The sequence below is a fragment of the Colletes latitarsis genome, chromosome 10, assembly GCF_051014445.1.
Source record: "Colletes latitarsis isolate SP2378_abdomen chromosome 10, iyColLati1, whole genome shotgun sequence".
Classification (NCBI taxonomy): domain Eukaryota; kingdom Metazoa; phylum Arthropoda; class Insecta; order Hymenoptera; family Colletidae; genus Colletes; species Colletes latitarsis.
In genome coordinates, this window is record NC_135143.1 from 23,429,459 (window position 1) to 23,449,200 (window position 19,742).

Below are 19,742 nucleotides of genomic sequence, written 5' to 3' on the forward strand. Positions count from 1 at the left end.
CATATGGAATGAAGCACCTTAAATTTAAGTATTTAACAACCTTAAAATGGTAGGATATTTAATGCATTAAAAAATGTTTTAGAATATACATGGTATTAAGAGGAACATATAATACTTTAATCCTTCTTTTGTTATATTACCTTATCAAAATATCCTAACTGCTATCAAATTTTGTATTCTTAATTTCCAAATCTATTAAACTTCAAAAGAACAAAATAATATACAGTATAGGAAAAGGTATTGTATTATCATAAGATATAGACAAAGCTTTTTGATCAACTTCGATTATTTGAGATTTCACATAAATGTGAGAACATTAAAAAACATTTTTTATAACAAGATCACACATGAAAATCCTAATAACTGTTAATTTTAGATACAAGTACTATAATACTTGTTGATTAACTATTTTTAATTGCAGCTCATTTCATCCAAAGAAAGTAAGTGGATATTGTACAAAAAACAGGTTGTTGTATGTATCCTATGGTAACATGTACTTCTGTTAAGAAATATTATATATAATAAACATTTTGACAAATAATTTAAGACTGTCTGAAGGTGACCCACCCTGAATAAAAATTTAGTTCTGATATACATTTACCAAATATTTAAATAAATTATACTTCCAATAAATTCTGTTTTCCAATTTTCATTCTTTAAATCGAAATTATTTTTATATTTTACTGTCAAATGTCATATAATATTTTAAAAATTGTAACTTGAAGCATGTACCAATAAAAATACCCTATTTTTTTAAATCACTTTCAATTTTTTTATTGCGCAATTAAACAAATGTATTTTTGGTATTAATGTTTTTAATATATTATACATTCATTTAAATATCAGCATAATAATTATTTTACATAATATTTAAGTTGAATATATCCCTTATTCTTATTTATCTCATCCCAAATTGAACATTTCAATGTCGACAAATCCATTCTATCAATAAAAATTTTACCCTGAAATAATAGAAATATTTAGTGTTTATTAATTTTTAATAATATAATTAATATTTTTCGTTAATTTTTTGACCAAGGAAATATTTTTTATGACTATAAAACAATTTTCAATTTTTTATGGATTTTTTGTTGACAGAATAAAAAAATACATATATTAGTAAAAGACATGAAAAATTAAAGAGTTACAACTTCAAAATCACGGCAATATGCGTAAAACATTAAAGAATCTACTTATGTATTCAAACTATTCATGTTAAATATATTTGTCACTTATTGTATTTTACGAAACTTCTTTAAAAAAAATCCCGAGAAAAATTTCCGATTTAAATGATCAATTTATTATCAATTGTTACGTAAATAATACCGCTTGTTAAAACTTTAGTTATTTACGAAACTTATTTGCAGAAATATATAATTTAAACAACAAAATGAGATATAATTAAAATAACTTACTTGTAAGTGATCGAATTCGTGTTGAACAATCCTGGCTGCCCACCCTTTTCCAGACCAGGAAAATGGCGTACCAAATCGGTTAAGAGCTTTGATTTCTACTTCTTTTGCCCTCAACACTTCGCCTGTAAATCCAATAACACTTCCACATAGTTCATTAAACGCGAATTTTTCTGGATTTTTGATCACCATTGTTGGATTAATAAAATATGTTAACGGAATTTGGTCCATTTCGCAAAATTGTTGTATTTCTTTATCGATATTGTTTAACATTTTTTCTGTTGTTTCTATAACGAATATTTGCAAAGGAAGACCGATTTGTGGAGCCGATAATCCTGGCATTTTATACTTCCTCATTACTTGAGCTAAATGCTCAAGTATCTGTAACAATGGATCTATTATTTATAATAGATCTGTATATTTTACAGTTAAAAACAATAACTTTTATTGTATGAAGTCTTCTGTATAATTTCATCGTTACATGTCGCTAAAATTAATCGAAACTAATACTTTTTTAAGAAACTTTCACGTCAAAATAAATCGTAAATATTTTGATATATTTATACATAAATAAGTGATTAAAATGTTATATAAATCTAAAACATAAACCCCTGACGCTATGTGAAAGAAACTATTCAATTGTTTAGAATAAGTATACTGTAAAAATTTACAAATATAAATGAAAAGTAGAACATACCTTTTGAAATTCATCCGTTTGCAGTACATTTGCATCTACTGGTGTCGCTTTCATTCGTAAAACAGGGTCGCCAAGTTGACAAATGTGACTATACGGAGGCTTTGAAGCTTCAGGTCGAAAATAATTCATAAAAGTTTTCTTAACTGTTTTAAAACTGAAATAACGGACACTATTTGTCTTCGTGTTTGATACACATCGGTTGATTATATAACCACAATTAAACGTTGTGACTGCCATTTATTGTAGAGTATTTCCCAACTTTGTGAGGATTTTTAATAGGTTAAACTTCTATAAAATAATGAATATGTTGGCAAGACTTCTATGTAAGCACTGTACTGATATATCATTTTAGCGGGAAATATGATCATTACTTCGCATTATATGCAAAGGGATTAAACAATATTTGTTTATCTATATATTTAAATATAGACATTTCGTACATACATCCATTATTTACACATCTTATTATTTTAAGTTAAATTATAAGTACAAGCTACCTTGCATTTAAATATTATTATCAGTTAATGCATAGCATGTACTCAAATATTTTTTATTTTATTATATTTTCAATAATATTTTTTAATAGAACATGTATTAAATGTCATTCAATGTAATAATATTAGCACCATCTATATTCGCTATGATATGCTTCTTGTAATTACGAAATTGCTGATTATTATACTTTATTTAAAAATATAAAAAAGATGAATATCAACGTAAATACATATCAACTCTTCAATATTGCATAACCTATGATTTATTGAGTCATTTTGTTCAAAGATCTTGTGATATTCAGTGAATTTAAGCAGTGTTTTTCATTGACATCTAGGTTGACATTATTATTAATTTGAAGAAACGTAAAATAAGTACAGAATCGCAAATATGGTAATTATCGATTGCGTGTAATAAATACGTAATAAAATTATTGTTAATATTTTTTTATCTTACCAGTTCAAGAATGGAACATTGAAACTGAGTTGTATAGGTAGTACTTCAGTGACTACCCTCAGATTTTTATCATCACAAACTGCAGGTACAGGTAAAGATGTGGGTGTCAAATTAAATAATCAAAATCGAAAGCCAATTGTGTTACCATCTGAACCAATGCCATCACTTCCATTTCCTACTATGCCACATCCTTTGCAGACCCCTGTAATAGAAATACCAGGTTCTTTCAGAAATATCATTTATTTCAATATATGAAAAATTCACAAGATCAGAAACTTATTTAACAACTGATAAAACTAATGTTCTTTACAATTCTGTAATTATCAATTAAAGATAAATTTATAAACTAAATATATAATATAATAGCACTGTAATAGTTCTTCAAATTTAGGTCCTATTGCTGAACCTTCCCTTCCCCAAACTGAACCTGAATCCGAACCAAATTCTAAACCACCTATTGAAATTCCAGTGCCAAATAAAACTGTGCAAGCTAATATTGAAGATGATGTATTGATTAAAGATGTATGTATTTTCCCATAATTGTGTATTATAGAGTAATGATATCAGTAAATATGTGATATAATTGATTATTAATTTTCTCTAAAATAAGATTGGGAATAAAGGTATTATAACACTAAATCGTCCAAAAGCCCTAAATGCCCTAAATTTATCAATGGTTGAAAAAATACATCCAGTACTTAAGAAATGGAACTTATCTAAGAAATTAGTAATAATAGAAGGTGCAGGTGAAAAGGCATTTTGTGCTGGTGGTGATGTAAAGTCCATTGTTATTGCTATGAGAGCAAACAACAAAACTGTGGGTGAAACATTTTTCAGGAAAGAATATACGTGGGTTGTAACAATAATTATACAAATAATGTATTTTATATGTTTACAAATACATTTAAACAATATAAATTTTCGTATATTAATATAGCTTAAATGATTTGATTGGTACATATAAAATACCATATGTGGCCCTAATAAATGGAATAACTATGGGGGGTGGTTGTGGATTATCTGTTCATGGTAAATATCGAGTTGCAACAGAGAAAACTTTATTTGCAATGCCAGAAACAGCAATAGGGCTTTTTTGTGACGTTGGTGCATCATATTTTTTACCTAGATTAAAAGGCAAATTGGGACTTTATCTTGGATTAACTGGGGATAGATTAAAGGGTAAGAAAGATTACTGAAATTAATAATTTCTGTATACAAATACAAATATACAGGATGTATTGGCTTGGGTTGTACAATGAAGTATAGGTGGATTTCTTATGAAAAACTAAATCAAAAATATACAATAACAATATTTTATTTGCAGCTTCGTTTTCGAGAAAACTAAATTTGAGAATTTTTTACGTACGCGTGAACTTGTCAAGTTTTCGATTTAATAGATCATGCTATTATTGCATTAGATCAACTCATTTCTGTGATCGTGTAAACATTAACAATGTCATGTACATATTTTATTGTCCTTAAATAATTACAATATAATATTAATCACTGTTCTTCATAATATTGTCGAAATACTGACGTATAGTACAATCGATTAATCGAAAATATATCAAGTGCACGTATATGTGACGACGTTTTAAACTTAATTTTCTCGAAAACGAAGCGACAAATAAAAAATCATTATTCTATATTTACAATTCATTTTTTCATAAGGAATCCATACATACTCGGCTGTACTACCTGAACCGGCAAACTCTGTATTTTGGAAGCTCTATGTTAATTCGATGTTACATGAAAGGTACCGATGTATTACACGCTGGTATTGCAACCCACTTTGTTCCTTCCGAGAAAATACCAGATTTAAAGCAAGATTTATTAGCAATGGATTTACCAAATGTTACTGAAGTCTTAAACAAATATCAACCTCAAAATTTAAATAAAGAATTTTGTTTAGCACCATACATGAATCAAATTGATGAATGCTTCTCTGCATCTTCTGTAGAGGAAATAGTGGATAGGTAAATCGACTATGACACAATTGATATAATAGAATTGCAAACATTAACTCTTTTAACATAATTATGTTAAATTATGTTTTAATAAAGATTAAAGCAAGATAACTCGGAATGGGCTAAAAAAACCTTACAAACATTGTTACAAATGTCGCCCACTTCTCTGAAAGTTACTATGTCTGCTATTCAGAAAGGGGCTACTCTCAGTTTGGCAGACTGTTTAAAGATGGAATTCAAATTAGCATGTAATTATGGTTTAAAGAAAAATAGTGATTTTTGCGAAGGTATTTATATTACACTATACTCCATTTTTTGGGGCAATTTTATTTGTCCTGTATCACATACTCCCAACATTATTATTGAAAAAAAATTGATCGTTTTTCAGGTGTTAGAGCCCTTTTAATCGATAAAGATCAGAAACCAACATGGAATCCACAAAGTTTAGGTAAAGTTACTGATGCATATGTAAATCAGCAATTTGCAAACTTGGAAGAAGAATTGGCAATTTGAAATTATTTAAAAATGTTTTACATTTTTTATTGTCAAATTATATATATATTTCTTTTTATATAACTCTTTATTGTTATCTTGTTAATAATATTTTTCTACATTTAATACACTTTATTAATATTAATATAACTCCAATTTGACATCCACTCCTAATTCAAGGTTTGAGTTGCAACATTAATAAGGAACTAGCACGATATATAGAAATCGTATTAAATACAAAACAACATTATTTGTGTAAAATAACGAGTAGAACACCATTAGTACTTACAATTATTGTATTGACATGTAAAAAATGTAATTTCCAAAACCATTAATTTTGACGTTAATTGTCTAAAACCAAGTTTACTTATATAAACAGAGCAATACAATAAATCTATATAATAATTTCTATCTAAGTACAGGCGATTTGATTTAAATTTTAGGTTGATTTAATTTACAAAATATTATTGACACTTTTTACTTACTACAAAAATGTGACCGTGTGTTTAACAATAATATCATCATGAAATATATTTACTTTCACCTTCATTACAAGTCATATTGATATTGCTTGTTGCTTCATAATCGTTAATAATTTTTATTGATAAGCAACAAAAATTCATGGAAAAGTTGTACATTATACATATAATATTCACAAATGTACTTCAAAATAGAAATATATAAAACCGAGTTTATATATTATTTGCTTAATTTTTTGAAAAACTCACAAAAAATAATGGTACTTAAATATAAATAAACAAGTATTTTTTTCATATTATTTAATAATATCGCATATGAGCAAAATGTTTTAAATAAAAAAAAAAATAATATTATAAAAATAACTTTGAGAAACACTTGGAATTCTTAAATAGTTTATTATTTTATTTATCAAAATGTTTATATCATTTTTCAGCATGTCAAGTACTTCCATAATGTGATTTGCAAAACGATAGGAATCCTCAGAACTTGTATGGAATTTAAAAAATTCATGTAGAATATTGTTGTAGGCTCCACATGTTAAAAAGAAAGAAATTAGTCCTATCACGTATTTATATCGTATTTTTAAGATATCGTCTTCTTTCCTCATTTGCACTGTTTTGAACCTGTTACTGCAGTTTATCCTATTATAATACACCTCTGATACTGGCATCCAGTACGGATCAGTGAAAGGGAAATGTAGTAAACTGCTGAGAATTGGAGCATTTAAGTTATCATATGCGTTCAGTTAATATATTGAGCGAGCCAGCGGAAGCCCTCACCATACCCCTGTCTTTTTAGCACTGAGCACATAAATAATTCCAGCGGACGACCGGGTATTTCACTGCGAGAAATTTTTCCCTAAAATCATATTCATTATATTACATACGTGTATCAAATAAAATTTATTTGTTGTACTTACTTTTCCTGTTGTTTGACCATAGAGATTAAAATAATTTCTCAATTCGTCTTCTGAAGCTGCACCTGATTTATCAATTTTATTACCTAGTACTAAAATTGGACACATACTAAGTTGTTCGTCGGTCAACAGTGCATCAAATTCAGCTTTCGATTCTGATAGTCTTGATCTGTCAAATGCATCCACAAGGAACACTATTGCATCCACTGCTGGAAAATAGTCTTTCCAGACTCTTCTTGCTACAATATATCATTTCTTTGTATAGGTGTAACTTTATGAAGTCTACTTAAGACCAATACTATAATAATATAATTAATTATACCTTGAGGATGTCCTCCAAGGTCAAATGTTGTGAACCTCATATTTCCAATAGATAGTTCTTCTGATGCTGAAACATAAAATTACGTACAGTACTGTTACAATGTGTATATCACGTTTAGTCTAATAAATGATGTTTAAAAAAATATGTAAGTTGTAAAATTATTAATTAATTATTAGGAATGTATGGAATTTCGATCGGAACAGAAATCTCGTCTCGATCCCAAGAATGTTCTAAGTTCCCGAAAATACCACGACTCTCGATATTTTCAGGTTTTCGATAATTTCGAGAATCGGAAGGCTATTCTGTTCTCGAAGATATACATGTATATGTGCCTTGTTAATCGAAAAATGTTATGTTAGTAATATTGTAGGAAATATTGCGAATTTCGAGAATTCTGAAGGTAGTCAATGATACAATCATACCCCAAACCATCTCATTCTGAATATCGGAATCTCGTGAGTTTTCCACTTCCGGGAATTCCGGATATTTTTAGGATTCCGAACATTCTCGAGATCACGCATATCCTTATTAGTTATTAATTTAAAACTTTAATTTTAAACAATATTGCTATCAATAAACTTTTTTCAATAATTTCATTACAAATAATTGATTCTATTAGATCTTGTTAGAAAGTTCTACTATTGTTATTCATGATTACACAAATAAAACTGTCACCCACTTATGAGTGACAGTCTTGTGGAATATACAGGGTGTTCGGCCACCCCTGGGAAAAATTTTAATAGGAGATTCTAGAGGTCAAAATAAGACGAAAATTAAATGTATCAATTTGTTGATGGAGACTTCGTTAAAAAGTTATTAACAATTAAATTCAAAAATTTCAAATCGTTCTGGAAAAATTATTTTCGGTTGCGGGGGTCAATTGCAATCATTTTTGGTCATTAGACATATCCCCGAAATCCTACCCCTTTTCGAGAAAAAAATTCGAGTAGGTGTGAAATTTTTCGACAAAATTCAAAAATTTTAAATTGTTCTAAAAAAATTATTTTCAGTTGCGGGGGTCAATTACAATAATTTTTGGTGAATAGACCTACCCCCGAAATCCTATTCACTCTCGAGAAAAAAATTCAGTACAGGCGGAACTTTAAACGTTAATAACTTTTTAACGAAGCCTCCTTCAACAAAGTGGTATTCTTGATTTTCGTCTTATTTTGACCTCTAGAATCCCCCATTAAAATTTTTCCCAGGTGTGGGTGAACATCCTGTATATCATCCACAAACAAATGATACACCAGCCAAAGCATCAAAAGCAAAATCAACCAATAAAATTATGAACTATTCTTATTAATATAGCAAAACAATATATTGTAAATAATGTATATGAAGAAGAATACCAAGTTCTAAGCAATAATTACTAGTAATACATTAATAAACATTGATTACTTGGGTGCAATGTAGGTACATGTTGTCCTAGTCGATCATCTTTGAGCCTATGAAGCAATGTGGTTTTACCTGCATTGTCTAAACCGAGAAACAGGAGTTTACCACTCTTTTTCCAAAACCCTAGACATAAAAAACATAAAAAAATAATATAGTATAATGTAGGTAATAAATAAAATAGTTACAGGCAATTTTATAAATTTAATATTTGTCAATGTATAAAATGAGCATAAATATTCTAAATTATTGAGGCAATAACTTTTATACAAAATATATTTATACGTAAAATTAAAAAAAATATATATATCTCAAAAATCATTATAAAAATTACACTCACCAAAATATTTTAAAACTCCTGCAAACCAGTCCAAAATAAGCATATTTGTAGATATAAATGGATATCAGGTCCACTGTGTCTAACTACTGAATGACTCTGCAACAATGAAATTGACAAAATTATCAACTGCAAGTAATAGTATCGTATAGTACAAGCGAGTTTTTTGAACCTATCATAGCTTGATGTGACCTAAGACATATATAAATTGCAACAAAACATACTGCAGCAAAATGGATAATGACAACAAACATTAACAAGGAACTATTTTAAAATAAACAGGAAATTAGTACAGCTTTGTGTACTTTAGGTAAAAATAAAATGTAGCATATGATCGGTACAAAATTACAATTAAAATTCGACAGACTTACCAGATCTCGCCCACTAATAACAGTAATACAATCTTTCATTCACCACCACTAAAATGCAGAATTGCAGGCGGGTCAGAAAAGCGTTCGCATGGTATAACTACGTAGAACCTGTTACTTTGTCACTGGACTAACGTATCCAACGTGAAAAAATACACGAAGATGTAGGAGACGAAGAAAAAGTGCTTTTTCTTCTACAGAAAGTATAGCTTTAGCGAGCCTGGTGTGGCCTGGTTGGCTGGCAGTTGGCACTGATGACGTCTACTTCCGTCAGCCATATTGTTTGAATAGTGCTGTTTCATAAGCGCGGATTTTAAGGTCAATTCCATCTAATTTTATTCAGCTCCTAGCTGCTATTTCATTCATATATTGTAATTTTTATTCTTCTTTCTCTTTAAATAGTCAATTATACTTTCCGATTACAATATCGACTAAACCATTGTAACAGCAATAGTAAATATATACAGGCATATACAGCTCAGATATACAATATTTATTTCACTACAATTATTAAAAATTATATATATAATAACTCAAAAACTTTTCTATGAAGTACATTTATTTTAGGACTAGAAATCTTATCGTGTAATTGAAATTTCGATATCCCTAGCTTGAGCTTAATTTGGTAACTTTATAGATTGATTTCCCTAACCTCTTTACGATTATTCCATGTAACAGTGATCATGTCGGCAGGTAAAATTTATGTTTCTCTCTGTTAGAAATTAATAGTAACACAAGTACGTTAACAGTACCATTTTTATTCGTACATTGTATTACAAATTTATATAAAAACAATGTTTATAACCTCAAACGAAACTTTTGATAGGAATGTTTTTATTGGACGTGTATATTTTGTTACTTATAGGATGGTTGATAAACAACTTTCGTTTAGCATACAGCCACATTGCTGGATGCAATATGTATTCTTGTTTATTTATACAATCCAGAGATTATGCAGCTAGAAAAGGTACGAGAGAAAAGGCCAAAAAGAAGAAAATTAAAATTGTTGTTGAAAAAGTTGGATTTATTCCACATAATGAGAGAATTAGTAAAGCGTAAGTATATTATATTGCTAGTTTTTATTATAATTAATATTAATCTATAATTGTTAAATAATTTCTCTAATAGGGAAAAGGTGCACTCAAAAATGTCTCCACTTTTGACATTAGATGATAGCTGGAAAAGGAAACCAGTGGATGATGTATGGATAGTAAAATATCATCAAAAACCAGTTTATTCCTTAAAAGAAGCTGTGGAATGTCATCGTGAACTACATCATCCAACTATGTACAATAAACCAAATGCATTTGTTAATGCATATATTGAATTAAATTTGCAGGTCAGGAATCAGATTTTATCCACTTTTTTATTATATTATATACTTTTTTAATAATAATAATAACAATAATAATAATAATGATGGGAGTTTGTCTAAATTGATTTTTTCATTCACTTCATTACAATTTGATTTATTAGTGCTTTTCTGATAAAAATATCATATCTAAATTATATAATAGCGTGAAAAGAAAACGAAAACATTGGAAAGGTTTACAAAACTAGTTGATACGCCGTATATATTTCAATTAAATGATACGCGATCAGTATTAGCTTTGTCTAAATCAAAAGAAGATCAAAACATTGCTAAAGAAAGTGGAGCTGATTTTGCTGGTGGTGTTGAATTGATTAAACAAATTCAAGTAAGGCCTAATGAATAATTGATTAAATTAAATAATATATAATAATTTCTGGTACAGGATATTTAACATTGATATTTATAGGCTGGAGATTTTTCTTACAAAGAATTTGATTACATCGTAGCTCATCCAAATATTTTACCTGATTTAATAGTAATTAGGGGATTATTAAGAAAGAAATTTCCAAATGTACATACGGGTAAGTAAGTGTACTCATTAACGATAATTTCTTCTATTATCATTAAATATGAATCTTGGTGATTTGAATGCTTCAGGTACTTTGGGTACTGATATAGGTATTCTTATTGAGAGATGCAAGAGAGCAATACAGTATACTGCACAACCAGATAAAACCTTTAAAAACTATGGTGTAATTGATGTAGCCTTTGGCACGGTAAACTTGAACTTATTAAGATTTGTCCGACGTGTAAAATGTATTATATCTAAAAATTTCGTACTCTTTAATGGTATTTATTTGATTATAGCTCGATATGGAGATAAACCAGTTGGAAAAAAATTTTTCCTCCCTTATTAATAATGTTTATTCTATGAAACCAAGACGCGAGGGAATTTTTATCCCGAGGTATTATACAAGAACGAGTTTTGTGATATTACCAAAACATCATAATAATTTACGAGTATAAATGTCTGAAACATATTGAAATGTTTTAGAGTTCAAATTAGTTGTTCAACATCAGGGGAATCTTTTAAAATTAATTTTGATAAATATCTTCCAATGAAAGCTGAGGAAACGGCAAAAGAAGAAGAAGAAGAAGAAGTTAATACTGCAGTTATTAGTACACACTAAATGTATAACCAAACAAATAAAGTAATATGTAATTGTTATTCGTAATGATATACTTCTCATTGCATTCCTGTTGTTTATTTACGTTTCAGTTACATCGAAAATTCATACGCGTGCAGCATCGCGTTGAAGTTTCGGCCAGATTGCCGGTCGTTCGAGTTTGCTCGAGACGAATGAATATAAATAGTGGTAGAGGTGACTTGGTTTCTTTAAATCCGCGTTAAATTTCGATGTTTACACGACGAATTACCGTACAAACGTGAATCGTTTTCGTTAATAAATATATTCCGTTATCGTAAATTAGAAAGTGAATTTGAAACTATGTGCAGAATGGCGAGGGGTCTCGTTAACGCGAACAGAATATTAAGATCACGATTCGTGGTCCGTGCGTTCGGATGCAATAACAGACCAGCTGCGCAACGAAAAGACAGGAGCGTAAGAGCGCGGAAGATGAAAGAACAAGACGAAGCCAAGTGAAGCGAAGGAAAAGGGAATGGAGAATGGCAAGCGGCCGTGGTGGTGAGGCCGGTGGAGGGGCGACGGCTTACCTACCTGCCGGTCTAGAGCTCAGTCGGTGTCCGCCAGGTTGAAAATCCGTCGCTTCTCCTGTTCGTCCTGCACGTGACGTTTCCCAGTTTCGTCGAAGAGGCGCGAAAAAAAGGAAAATTAAAGTCGAAAACCGACAACACATCGAAACGAGTACCGTTCGCGGGCGACTGTAATCAGTGTTCGTTAAAAACATTCACCGATTAACCTTCTTTGAGCCGTTGGCGAACGTCGCTCTTTGGTATCCGGATCGCTGAAAAAACGTTGAACCGCGCTTTTCGACTCGATAACAGTGCGTGCGAGTCCGCGCAGTCATATACACGCGCGCGATTCCACGCGTGTAGTATACGTGTGTGTGTTTACTAGTGGTGATCTGTGTTGACTGTGCAGCGAGCAACAACCACGAAAACGGTGATTCTAGGTTACATCGAATTTGTCGGCGACCGATTGTTGTTACCGGCTACTTTATAGACATGCCTGGATTGGAGAGCAACAGACGACGGCATTAGGTGATACACCGGCGCAGACGATACATACACGCACACGACAGGCGCGCGAACAAGTATGGTAAGTGCCAGACTGATATCTACTTTCGAATACGTTCAATGGTACGCTATTGACATGTGCCGAATTTTGGATCGAATTTACCGTGCAACGCGTTAGTTTTTGCACGGAACGATTCTTGGGATGGAATCGCTTGTAAGCGTGAAAAAATTCAATCAAATTGTCCCATTAAAAACGCAAGTAACGAGTACAAATATTATTATTTTGAATATTATAAAAATGGCAAAAATGGCGTCGAGATTATATACTCTCCGGTCCGATTTTTTTGGTCCCTGCTATCATAAATTTGGTATGGTATGTTTTCGACAGGCAAGAGATCGTAGTAATGTTATCTTATTTTTTGCGATTATAAATTCGTATCGACTATTTGCGTTTTTAATCTTAAGCAAGCAGCAATTTTATTTTATTACGTCATATTCAAATATACGATAAAACCTCGATTTATCGGTTTATTTCGGAAGAAGATTTGTTAAATCCAATCGGTCGTAAATTAGAGTCTATATATAATCTAAAATTCATTAAATAACAAATAATATATTTTTAAGCGGATTTAAAGCTACAAGTCAGCTATATGCGAGTATAATACCTATTCGAGATTAAAGAATTTCTACGCTTAACGCTTTTTATTAAACTATACGCTTGTTTTAATCGGTGGAAGAATTATTTACTTCGTCGATCTTCGTGTTTGTTTTAATATGTATTAGCAAGAGGAAATGGCACCATTTGCGCTACTGCAAAAAGATGGAACGATATTTTCCATGCGTAAATTACGTTTTTACGATAGCAATGTCGATAGTCATGAGTTTATGCAATACCTAATCCTACTTAATAGTAAAATAATTTTTTTCAAAAACTCTGATCTAAGAGCATCTTCTCCGACTCTTTAGAATAGATTGAGGTAATACGATCTTCAAGAAATTATTCGAGGTTTTACTGTAATAAGAAACAGTAAATTTTTACGTATTCGATACTAAAATAATAATATAAGTATTTATAAAAGATCAAAACGGAGTATTTTTAATATTGTAGGCATCGTTGATTAACCTTGCACAAACTAAATTTCGAACGGTATATATTTATTATTTGATGCTCCACGGTTAGTGAAACAGTAACTTCTCTCTTGCAAGATCAAACACAGACGGAATCATAATTTTACGGATCCGTTATGACTCGAATATACGGTTCGCATTTAAAGGGTATCCGACAAAGGTCACGCGCATCAGATTATCAACAGAATAGAAACGATGAGAACTTTGGCGTCTTCATTTGGCTCGTGACGCCAGTAGAAAGGAAGCGTTAAAAGAAATACAATCGAGCGATCTTATGTGGAACACGTATGTATGTGATTCCATAACGCACACGCAACTGTCTAATTTTAAATACAAATACTATACGCGCTCGTTAAGGATAAGTATACGATTCTATTATGATTTCATTTCAGATGAATTTATGCATCGGTTCGATGCAATTATCCGGTTTAACGAATAATTGAGTTGGTAAATCGGCAGGTAAACCGTTTCACATATCGTCCATCGCGTAGGAGAATGATCAATTTTTGGGGGATCGAAACAACAACAAAATTTACAAATATTCTAGATTCTAAAATTACAAATATAACTATTGTTAACAAGTTGAAAGTAGTCCAATTGTAAATATTTTGTTACAATCAAAGTCCTATACAGGGTGTTCGGCCACCCCTGGGAAAAATTTTAATGGGGGATTCTAGAGGTCAAAATAAGACGAAAATCAAGAATACCACTTTGCTGATGGAGGCTTCGTTAAAAAGTTATTAACGTTTAAAGTTCCGCCTGTACTGAATTTTTTTCTCGAAAGTGAATAGGATTTCGGGGGTATGTCTATTCACCAAAAATGATTGCAATTGACCCCCACAACCGAAAATAATTTTTTCAGAACGATTTGAAATTTTTGAATTTAATTGTTAATAACTTTTTAACGAAGCCTCCACCAACAAATTGGTATTCTTCATTTTCGTTTTATTTTGGCCTCTAGAATCCTCTATTAAAATTTTTTCCAGGGGTGGCCGAACACCCTGTATATGATGAAATTCCTTGAATTGAATCTGTACAGAATTTCTTCCTATTTAACAAGTGTATCTTGTCACCTTTGAAATTAAGTGGCATTCGATCGGTGACAACATTTCGATCGTACGCGATATCAAATCACGTCGCGAAGAGACGATCATTCGAACGTCAAATTAGAGGTGCATCGATAGTATCGAAGCATCATCAATTTTAATTACCCCGAGTTTAGTAATATTAACTCCTTAACGATGGCTAGCGCGCGAGACTGCATTACAAACTGTGTTCCAGGCGAAGTAAACAAACAGTCGCATAGGTCCGTATTTCCTAAATCGTTCATGATAGACACTTGTTCATAGGATAGCTTTCAGTTATTCGTTTAAGTGTTTACATATATTTCTGAAACGCCTCGGATAAAGGTTGTACTTTTCAACTTCTGTAACTCATTAGTAACTTGACATCGCCGGTCGCGTGTCGTGGATAACAACGAGGTTCGCTTCGAGCCAGTAATTATAGCGCGTGACATGCGTTCTCGTGCGTGGGTACACTCACGAGAGCATTGCTCGAATAATCAAATACCATGGCAATCGGTTGATATTTATCCAATAGAGACGATTTTCTACCACTAAAGGTTTGTTTCGAAAAAATGTGTACGCAATATTTTATTTGTTATATTAGCAAAGACGAAGTTTCATTAACTATTACGGAAACCACAGAACTCGGAAAAGTACATTTTTCCAGAAGAAACTAAAAACTGTTATTGTACGAGTTACGTGAACCCCTAATATCAGAAATGAGAAGCTCTAGGAAACATTTATAGTGTTTTCTGTTTAAACATCGCATTACTTGTAGAGATAGTTTTCTTGGGTCATTTAAATGTTTGTTCTATTTAATACTAAACTCCAGAGATGCCTTTCTTCTGATCAGATTCTTATCCCAGTAGGTTTGCTCGTACTTATATTTCTCTTTACGATCAGGCACATCAAGTTCAATGAAACGATAACGAGAAACGAACGATCCGTTGGCATAGTTGTATTTCAGTAGCAATTTCTACTAATCTTATAAAGTTATCCTTTCATATACACGTGCCAAGACGAGTTGCTCGGTCAGTCATGCGTGCAGATTGCTGTAAAACCTGGCTCTGGAAGTAAATGCAAATGATACCTTTAGCTCCGCGTATTTTTGCATCGTCCACGTTTCCCTTTCCTGTCTCCGCCAACACACGGCTGTACTCTAATTGCATTGTAATAAGCGTGCAACGCGAAAAAGTGTTGGCAGTCCTCCGTACGGTTCGACTCTACGCGACTTGCATGAAAAATTACTGATCAATATTGTCATCTTATGCACGAGGTTATTACAACCGCGAGTTCTTCTTTCACTCGTTACCAGCAGTCATTTTTATCATAATATTGTTCCTTTGTGCTGTTACCGCGTCACTGGTCACAACTATAGCTTGAATACTCGTTGGAATTCGATTAAGAACCTTTTATAGTTATTATCATGCAAATATCTCGAAGTAGAATTAACATCGAGTCTTATTATTAGCATCGTAGAAGAACTAAGTTATTATACAACGTGTAGAGAAAATGTTTGCACGCGTAAACGAAAAAGTATTTTCACTAAATTACCCACTTTGTTTACACGAAAATACCTTCGAGCTATTATTTCATGAATATTTAATTACGATTTCTCAAATGTCGAGAACCTTCGTCTCCGAAAATCTGAAAGCAGCTTGCATTCGAAGGTAATTTAAGTGGAAACTCCAGCATTTGCCTTCGAGCCAAACGAGATTTTTCTTCCCGGTATTCAAACATCGAATATGGAAAGTATATCGTTAACTATTCATCGTGTTCTATGCTAATTTTTAGCAGTCAGTTTATGTAATACGTGAAAATCCAGGATCGTTTCGCGATTAAGGTAAACAGAAACTCGCGAATCGGTATTCTTTTCCGTGGTACGATTAATTAGAAAGTGCAAGAGAGTTTGCCAAGTCATTTTGTTCTATTATATCTCAATTAATGCTTCTGCAGTTTATCTTATTGTATCGTGGTTGCCACCCACTTTCTCGTGTGCCGGTATTCGCATAGTTTCTTTTCTTTTGTTGCTCGGGGTAACAAACGCAGCTCGATAATTATCCTGATCGAGGAACTAATTTTCTGTCAGTGATCATTCTCGAGTAGCCAGACACATGTAACGGTAACTTCGAGATTTACTTTCGCTACCGTTATCTGGCATATTTATCGCCTTTAAGATGCGTTTCATTTTGAATCTTCAAGAGATACTTTTTTTTTTTTATTTTAAAGTATGAAAGTAAATCTAAATTCTTAATCTGTTAATTTTAGCGAAAGTCCATGTTAAAATAATGCTTCTAACGATTGAAAGCGGTCATGTGAATTGTGAACGTTACTTTTTGTAATCTCCGTGACACGCAGTTGTCCGATTTAATATAATTTTATTACAAATATTAAATGAATCGAAAGTATCAAATATATTTTTTATATTTAAATATAATCGGAAATATATTGAAAATTAAGGTGACGTTGTATACAATTGATCGAGCAACAGACAGAACTGAATATCGATGTAATAAATAATTTCAATTTGACGATCAACTTTTTAATATTAATTCAAAAATCGAATATAAAATAGTAAATTCGTAATGTTATATAACACAATTTCAACTGATTTTTAATACAAATCTTGCAATTTAACTGTTCACAAATTATATCATTACCGAAAGCAAAAGTTTGATTTAAAAATTAAAAACTGCACATCAGTGTCACTAATTTGATCGATAACTATTGGTTCTCCAGATATTACTATACAATTTCCGTCCCCACAACGTTTCTTCTTTCGCGTTCAAAAGTGCGTTACATATCGGTTCCAATTTCGTTCATGGTACTCCATTTCCTACGAACGTCTCGTAAAATATTGAATTTAAATTCGTTCGAAAAATCATATACCGTTCCAGCATACCAAATAAAAATTCACACGCGTTTTCGTCGAGGTTTCCATATTTTTCTAGCGACTGGTATCGCCGCTGTCTTCTTTCTTCAGAGTAATTTTTGCCCATCGGCGAACGGAAACAGGCGCGAGCAAATAAAAATCACGCTCGTTAAGGGTACGGCGTCAAAGCGACGGAGGCACAGAAGTGCAAAGGGTTAACGTTGATCGCGACAGGTTTTTCTCGAATCGACGATCGCCGATAGAAAACCCGCCTATCCACTTTGTCCTGTGTTTCAGAGCATTCGGTGTATCCGACTTGGAACTGATCTCAGCGTACACGCTCGCATTATGTTGTTTCGGTTAAATTGGGGGACGCGGTCTCGAAATCGACGCGAGTCGAGCCGGTTTATTGTTGTTTCGAAAAAACAGGCGCTCCTACGTCGAGGAAACTGGTGAAAGGTAGGTGGAAAAGAGGATAAAGGGTACACAGCAGAGAAGCAGGTATCGGCTGGAGAAAAATGACAGATACGAAACGGTTACTGTACCAGTCGACCGGTTCTTCTTGTTACTAACTTCCTCCGCGCGACATATACAGGGTGACGGCCACACCAAGACTTCATTGACGTGTTCCTTCACGTACCGGGTGATTCGACAAAATGTCACTCGCGTTATTTGGTTCGTTACTCTCGCCTGTTCGTTTAAACCGTTGAATTGGCCAAGTTTCTAACGTACCTGTTTCCTCAAAATCGTCTCCCATGGTTCTGATAAGCTAGCTTTTCTCTACGTGGGTATCGATCAGATTTTTCGACGTTGAAAATTCTGATTTGTTCAGATACGACGACCAAACGTTAGAATTCTTCGAGACTCGTCGAGTTGAACTCCAATTCGAGATCAACAATTTCATCTGTGGTCTGCATCTTCGATAAAATTTTATTTTGACGTCATCCAGATAGAAATAATCGTTGAAAGACATCCGTAATGTTTCCAGATATTTGCTCGTTTCTAAAAAATGCATTCCGTTTAGCGACTGATTTTCATTCGACGCGATTGTAAGAAAATTTTGCCTCGTTAACACCGAAGATTCATTATGTGCCGTGTTCTTTAAATATGCAGAAACTCTACTTGCACCATTTTCGTAACGAACGGCTCAATTATTGTTAGCAGCGAACCGTTGGCAATGCTAATGGCTTAATACAACGGTGACAGCGCATTTACAATTCTGTAAAACCTACAAAAGTTCGTTCAGTCACGCGCAGAATTTAAATAAAAAAACCAGCCAATTCTCCAGAGCGAGCGAAAACCGCGCGCACCGATACTAGTTTCACCGGTGTTTTTCTATATTCCGCGGCAATTATTATGTAAGGCTGTTATTCGCATGTGGACACGAATATAAAATATGCTCGGTGAACGTAAGCTCCGATTGCCGAAACGGGTTCGTTGAAATTATCAAATGTCACAGGTCGCGTGCACGTGTTCTCGCAATTAGGTAATGCGAAAGCTGAAGATATCGGGGCGCAATTGCAACTTCGACAGATAAAACGGTGGTTTCTCTAAAGAAAGTGTCATTATGTGATTGAATGCACGAACCGTGTCTAATGTAAATTGAGTATTATCGAGGGCATTCTACGGTTACATACGCGTAGGTATATTGCATCAAAGGCAAACGTAATTTATTTCTTCGCGTATTAATAGTTTATCGTTACTGTTGCACGCATTAATCAAATGGAAATAAATCAAAAATACAATTGCGTATGATTCGCAAATATCAATCCGAGTATTCGATCGCGTGTAATTTTAAGTTCGACGATAAATCG

General features: G+C 32.3%; 6 protein-coding genes across 12 annotated transcripts in view; 4 read left to right on the plus strand and 2 right to left on the minus strand.

The window, feature by feature from the left end:
- LOC143346869 (tachykinin-like peptides receptor 99D) overlaps positions 1–19,742 on the plus strand; it is a 127,525-nt gene that overhangs the window by 99,565 nt on the left and 8,218 nt on the right. The window lies entirely within an intron of this gene.
- On the minus strand, positions 749–4,927 carry LOC143346872 (peptide deformylase, mitochondrial). 2 transcript variants are annotated; one of them, XM_076775463.1, is made up of 5 exons: positions 4,424–4,927; positions 3,058–3,259; positions 2,110–2,263; positions 1,416–1,793; positions 749–962 (listed from the first exon to the last, which is right to left on the minus strand). In XM_076775463.1, the coding sequence occupies exons 3-5, from the start codon at positions 2,236–2,238 to the stop codon at positions 855–857; spliced, it is 615 nt and encodes a 204-aa protein (XP_076631578.1). In that variant the 5' UTR covers positions 2,239–2,263; positions 3,058–3,259; positions 4,424–4,927; the 3' UTR covers positions 749–854. The 2 variants fall into 2 exon arrangements, with proteins under 2 accessions (XP_076631578.1, XP_076631577.1); XM_076775462.1 differs by having other exon boundaries at positions 2,110–2,397.
- Positions 2,793–5,932, plus strand: Hibch (3-hydroxyisobutyryl-CoA hydrolase). Of its 4 annotated transcripts, none has more exons than XM_076775454.1 (8): positions 2,793–2,994; positions 3,061–3,148; positions 3,449–3,579; positions 3,668–3,906; positions 3,995–4,236; positions 4,814–5,033; positions 5,121–5,311; positions 5,413–5,932. In XM_076775454.1, exons 1-8 carry the CDS (start codon positions 2,992–2,994, stop codon positions 5,535–5,537), a joined length of 1,239 nt encoding a protein of 412 aa, XP_076631569.1. In that variant the 5' UTR covers positions 2,793–2,991; the 3' UTR covers positions 5,538–5,932. The 4 variants fall into 4 exon arrangements, with proteins under 4 accessions (XP_076631569.1, XP_076631570.1, XP_076631571.1 ...); XM_076775455.1 differs by having other exon boundaries at positions 3,061–3,142; XM_076775456.1 differs by having other exon boundaries at positions 2,795–2,994; positions 3,527–3,579.
- Positions 6,378–9,544, minus strand: Sar1 (Secretion-associated Ras-related 1). The gene is made up of 6 exons (XM_076775464.1): positions 9,338–9,544; positions 8,970–9,065; positions 8,636–8,755; positions 7,235–7,300; positions 6,916–7,151; positions 6,378–6,854 (listed from the first exon to the last, which is right to left on the minus strand). Exons 2-6 carry the CDS (start codon positions 9,010–9,012, stop codon positions 6,738–6,740), a joined length of 582 nt encoding a protein of 193 aa, XP_076631579.1. The 5' UTR covers positions 9,013–9,065; positions 9,338–9,544; the 3' UTR covers positions 6,378–6,737.
- Mrpl1 (mitochondrial ribosomal protein L1) lies at positions 9,594–11,881 on the plus strand. 3 transcript variants are annotated; one of them, XM_076775459.1, is made up of 9 exons: positions 9,594–9,652; positions 9,972–10,027; positions 10,200–10,389; positions 10,463–10,673; positions 10,852–11,031; positions 11,113–11,227; positions 11,304–11,422; positions 11,514–11,611; positions 11,701–11,881. In XM_076775459.1, exons 2-9 carry the CDS (start codon positions 10,018–10,020, stop codon positions 11,834–11,836), a joined length of 1,059 nt encoding a protein of 352 aa, XP_076631574.1. In that variant the 5' UTR covers positions 9,594–9,652; positions 9,972–10,017; the 3' UTR covers positions 11,837–11,881. The 3 variants fall into 3 exon arrangements, with proteins under 3 accessions (XP_076631574.1, XP_076631573.1, XP_076631576.1); XM_076775458.1 differs by lacking the exon at positions 9,594–9,652 and having other exon boundaries at positions 9,711–10,027; XM_076775461.1 differs by lacking the exons at positions 9,594–9,652; positions 9,972–10,027 and adding an exon at positions 10,048–10,071.
- Cad99c (cadherin 99C) overlaps positions 12,395–19,742 on the plus strand; it is a 131,423-nt gene continuing 124,075 nt past the window's right edge. Inside the window, exon 1 of the mRNA XM_076775447.1 lies at positions 12,395–12,946. Coding sequence (XP_076631562.1) covers positions 12,944–12,946 — 3 coding nt within the window. The 5' untranslated portion in view covers positions 12,395–12,943. The remainder of the gene's footprint in view (positions 12,947–19,742) is intronic.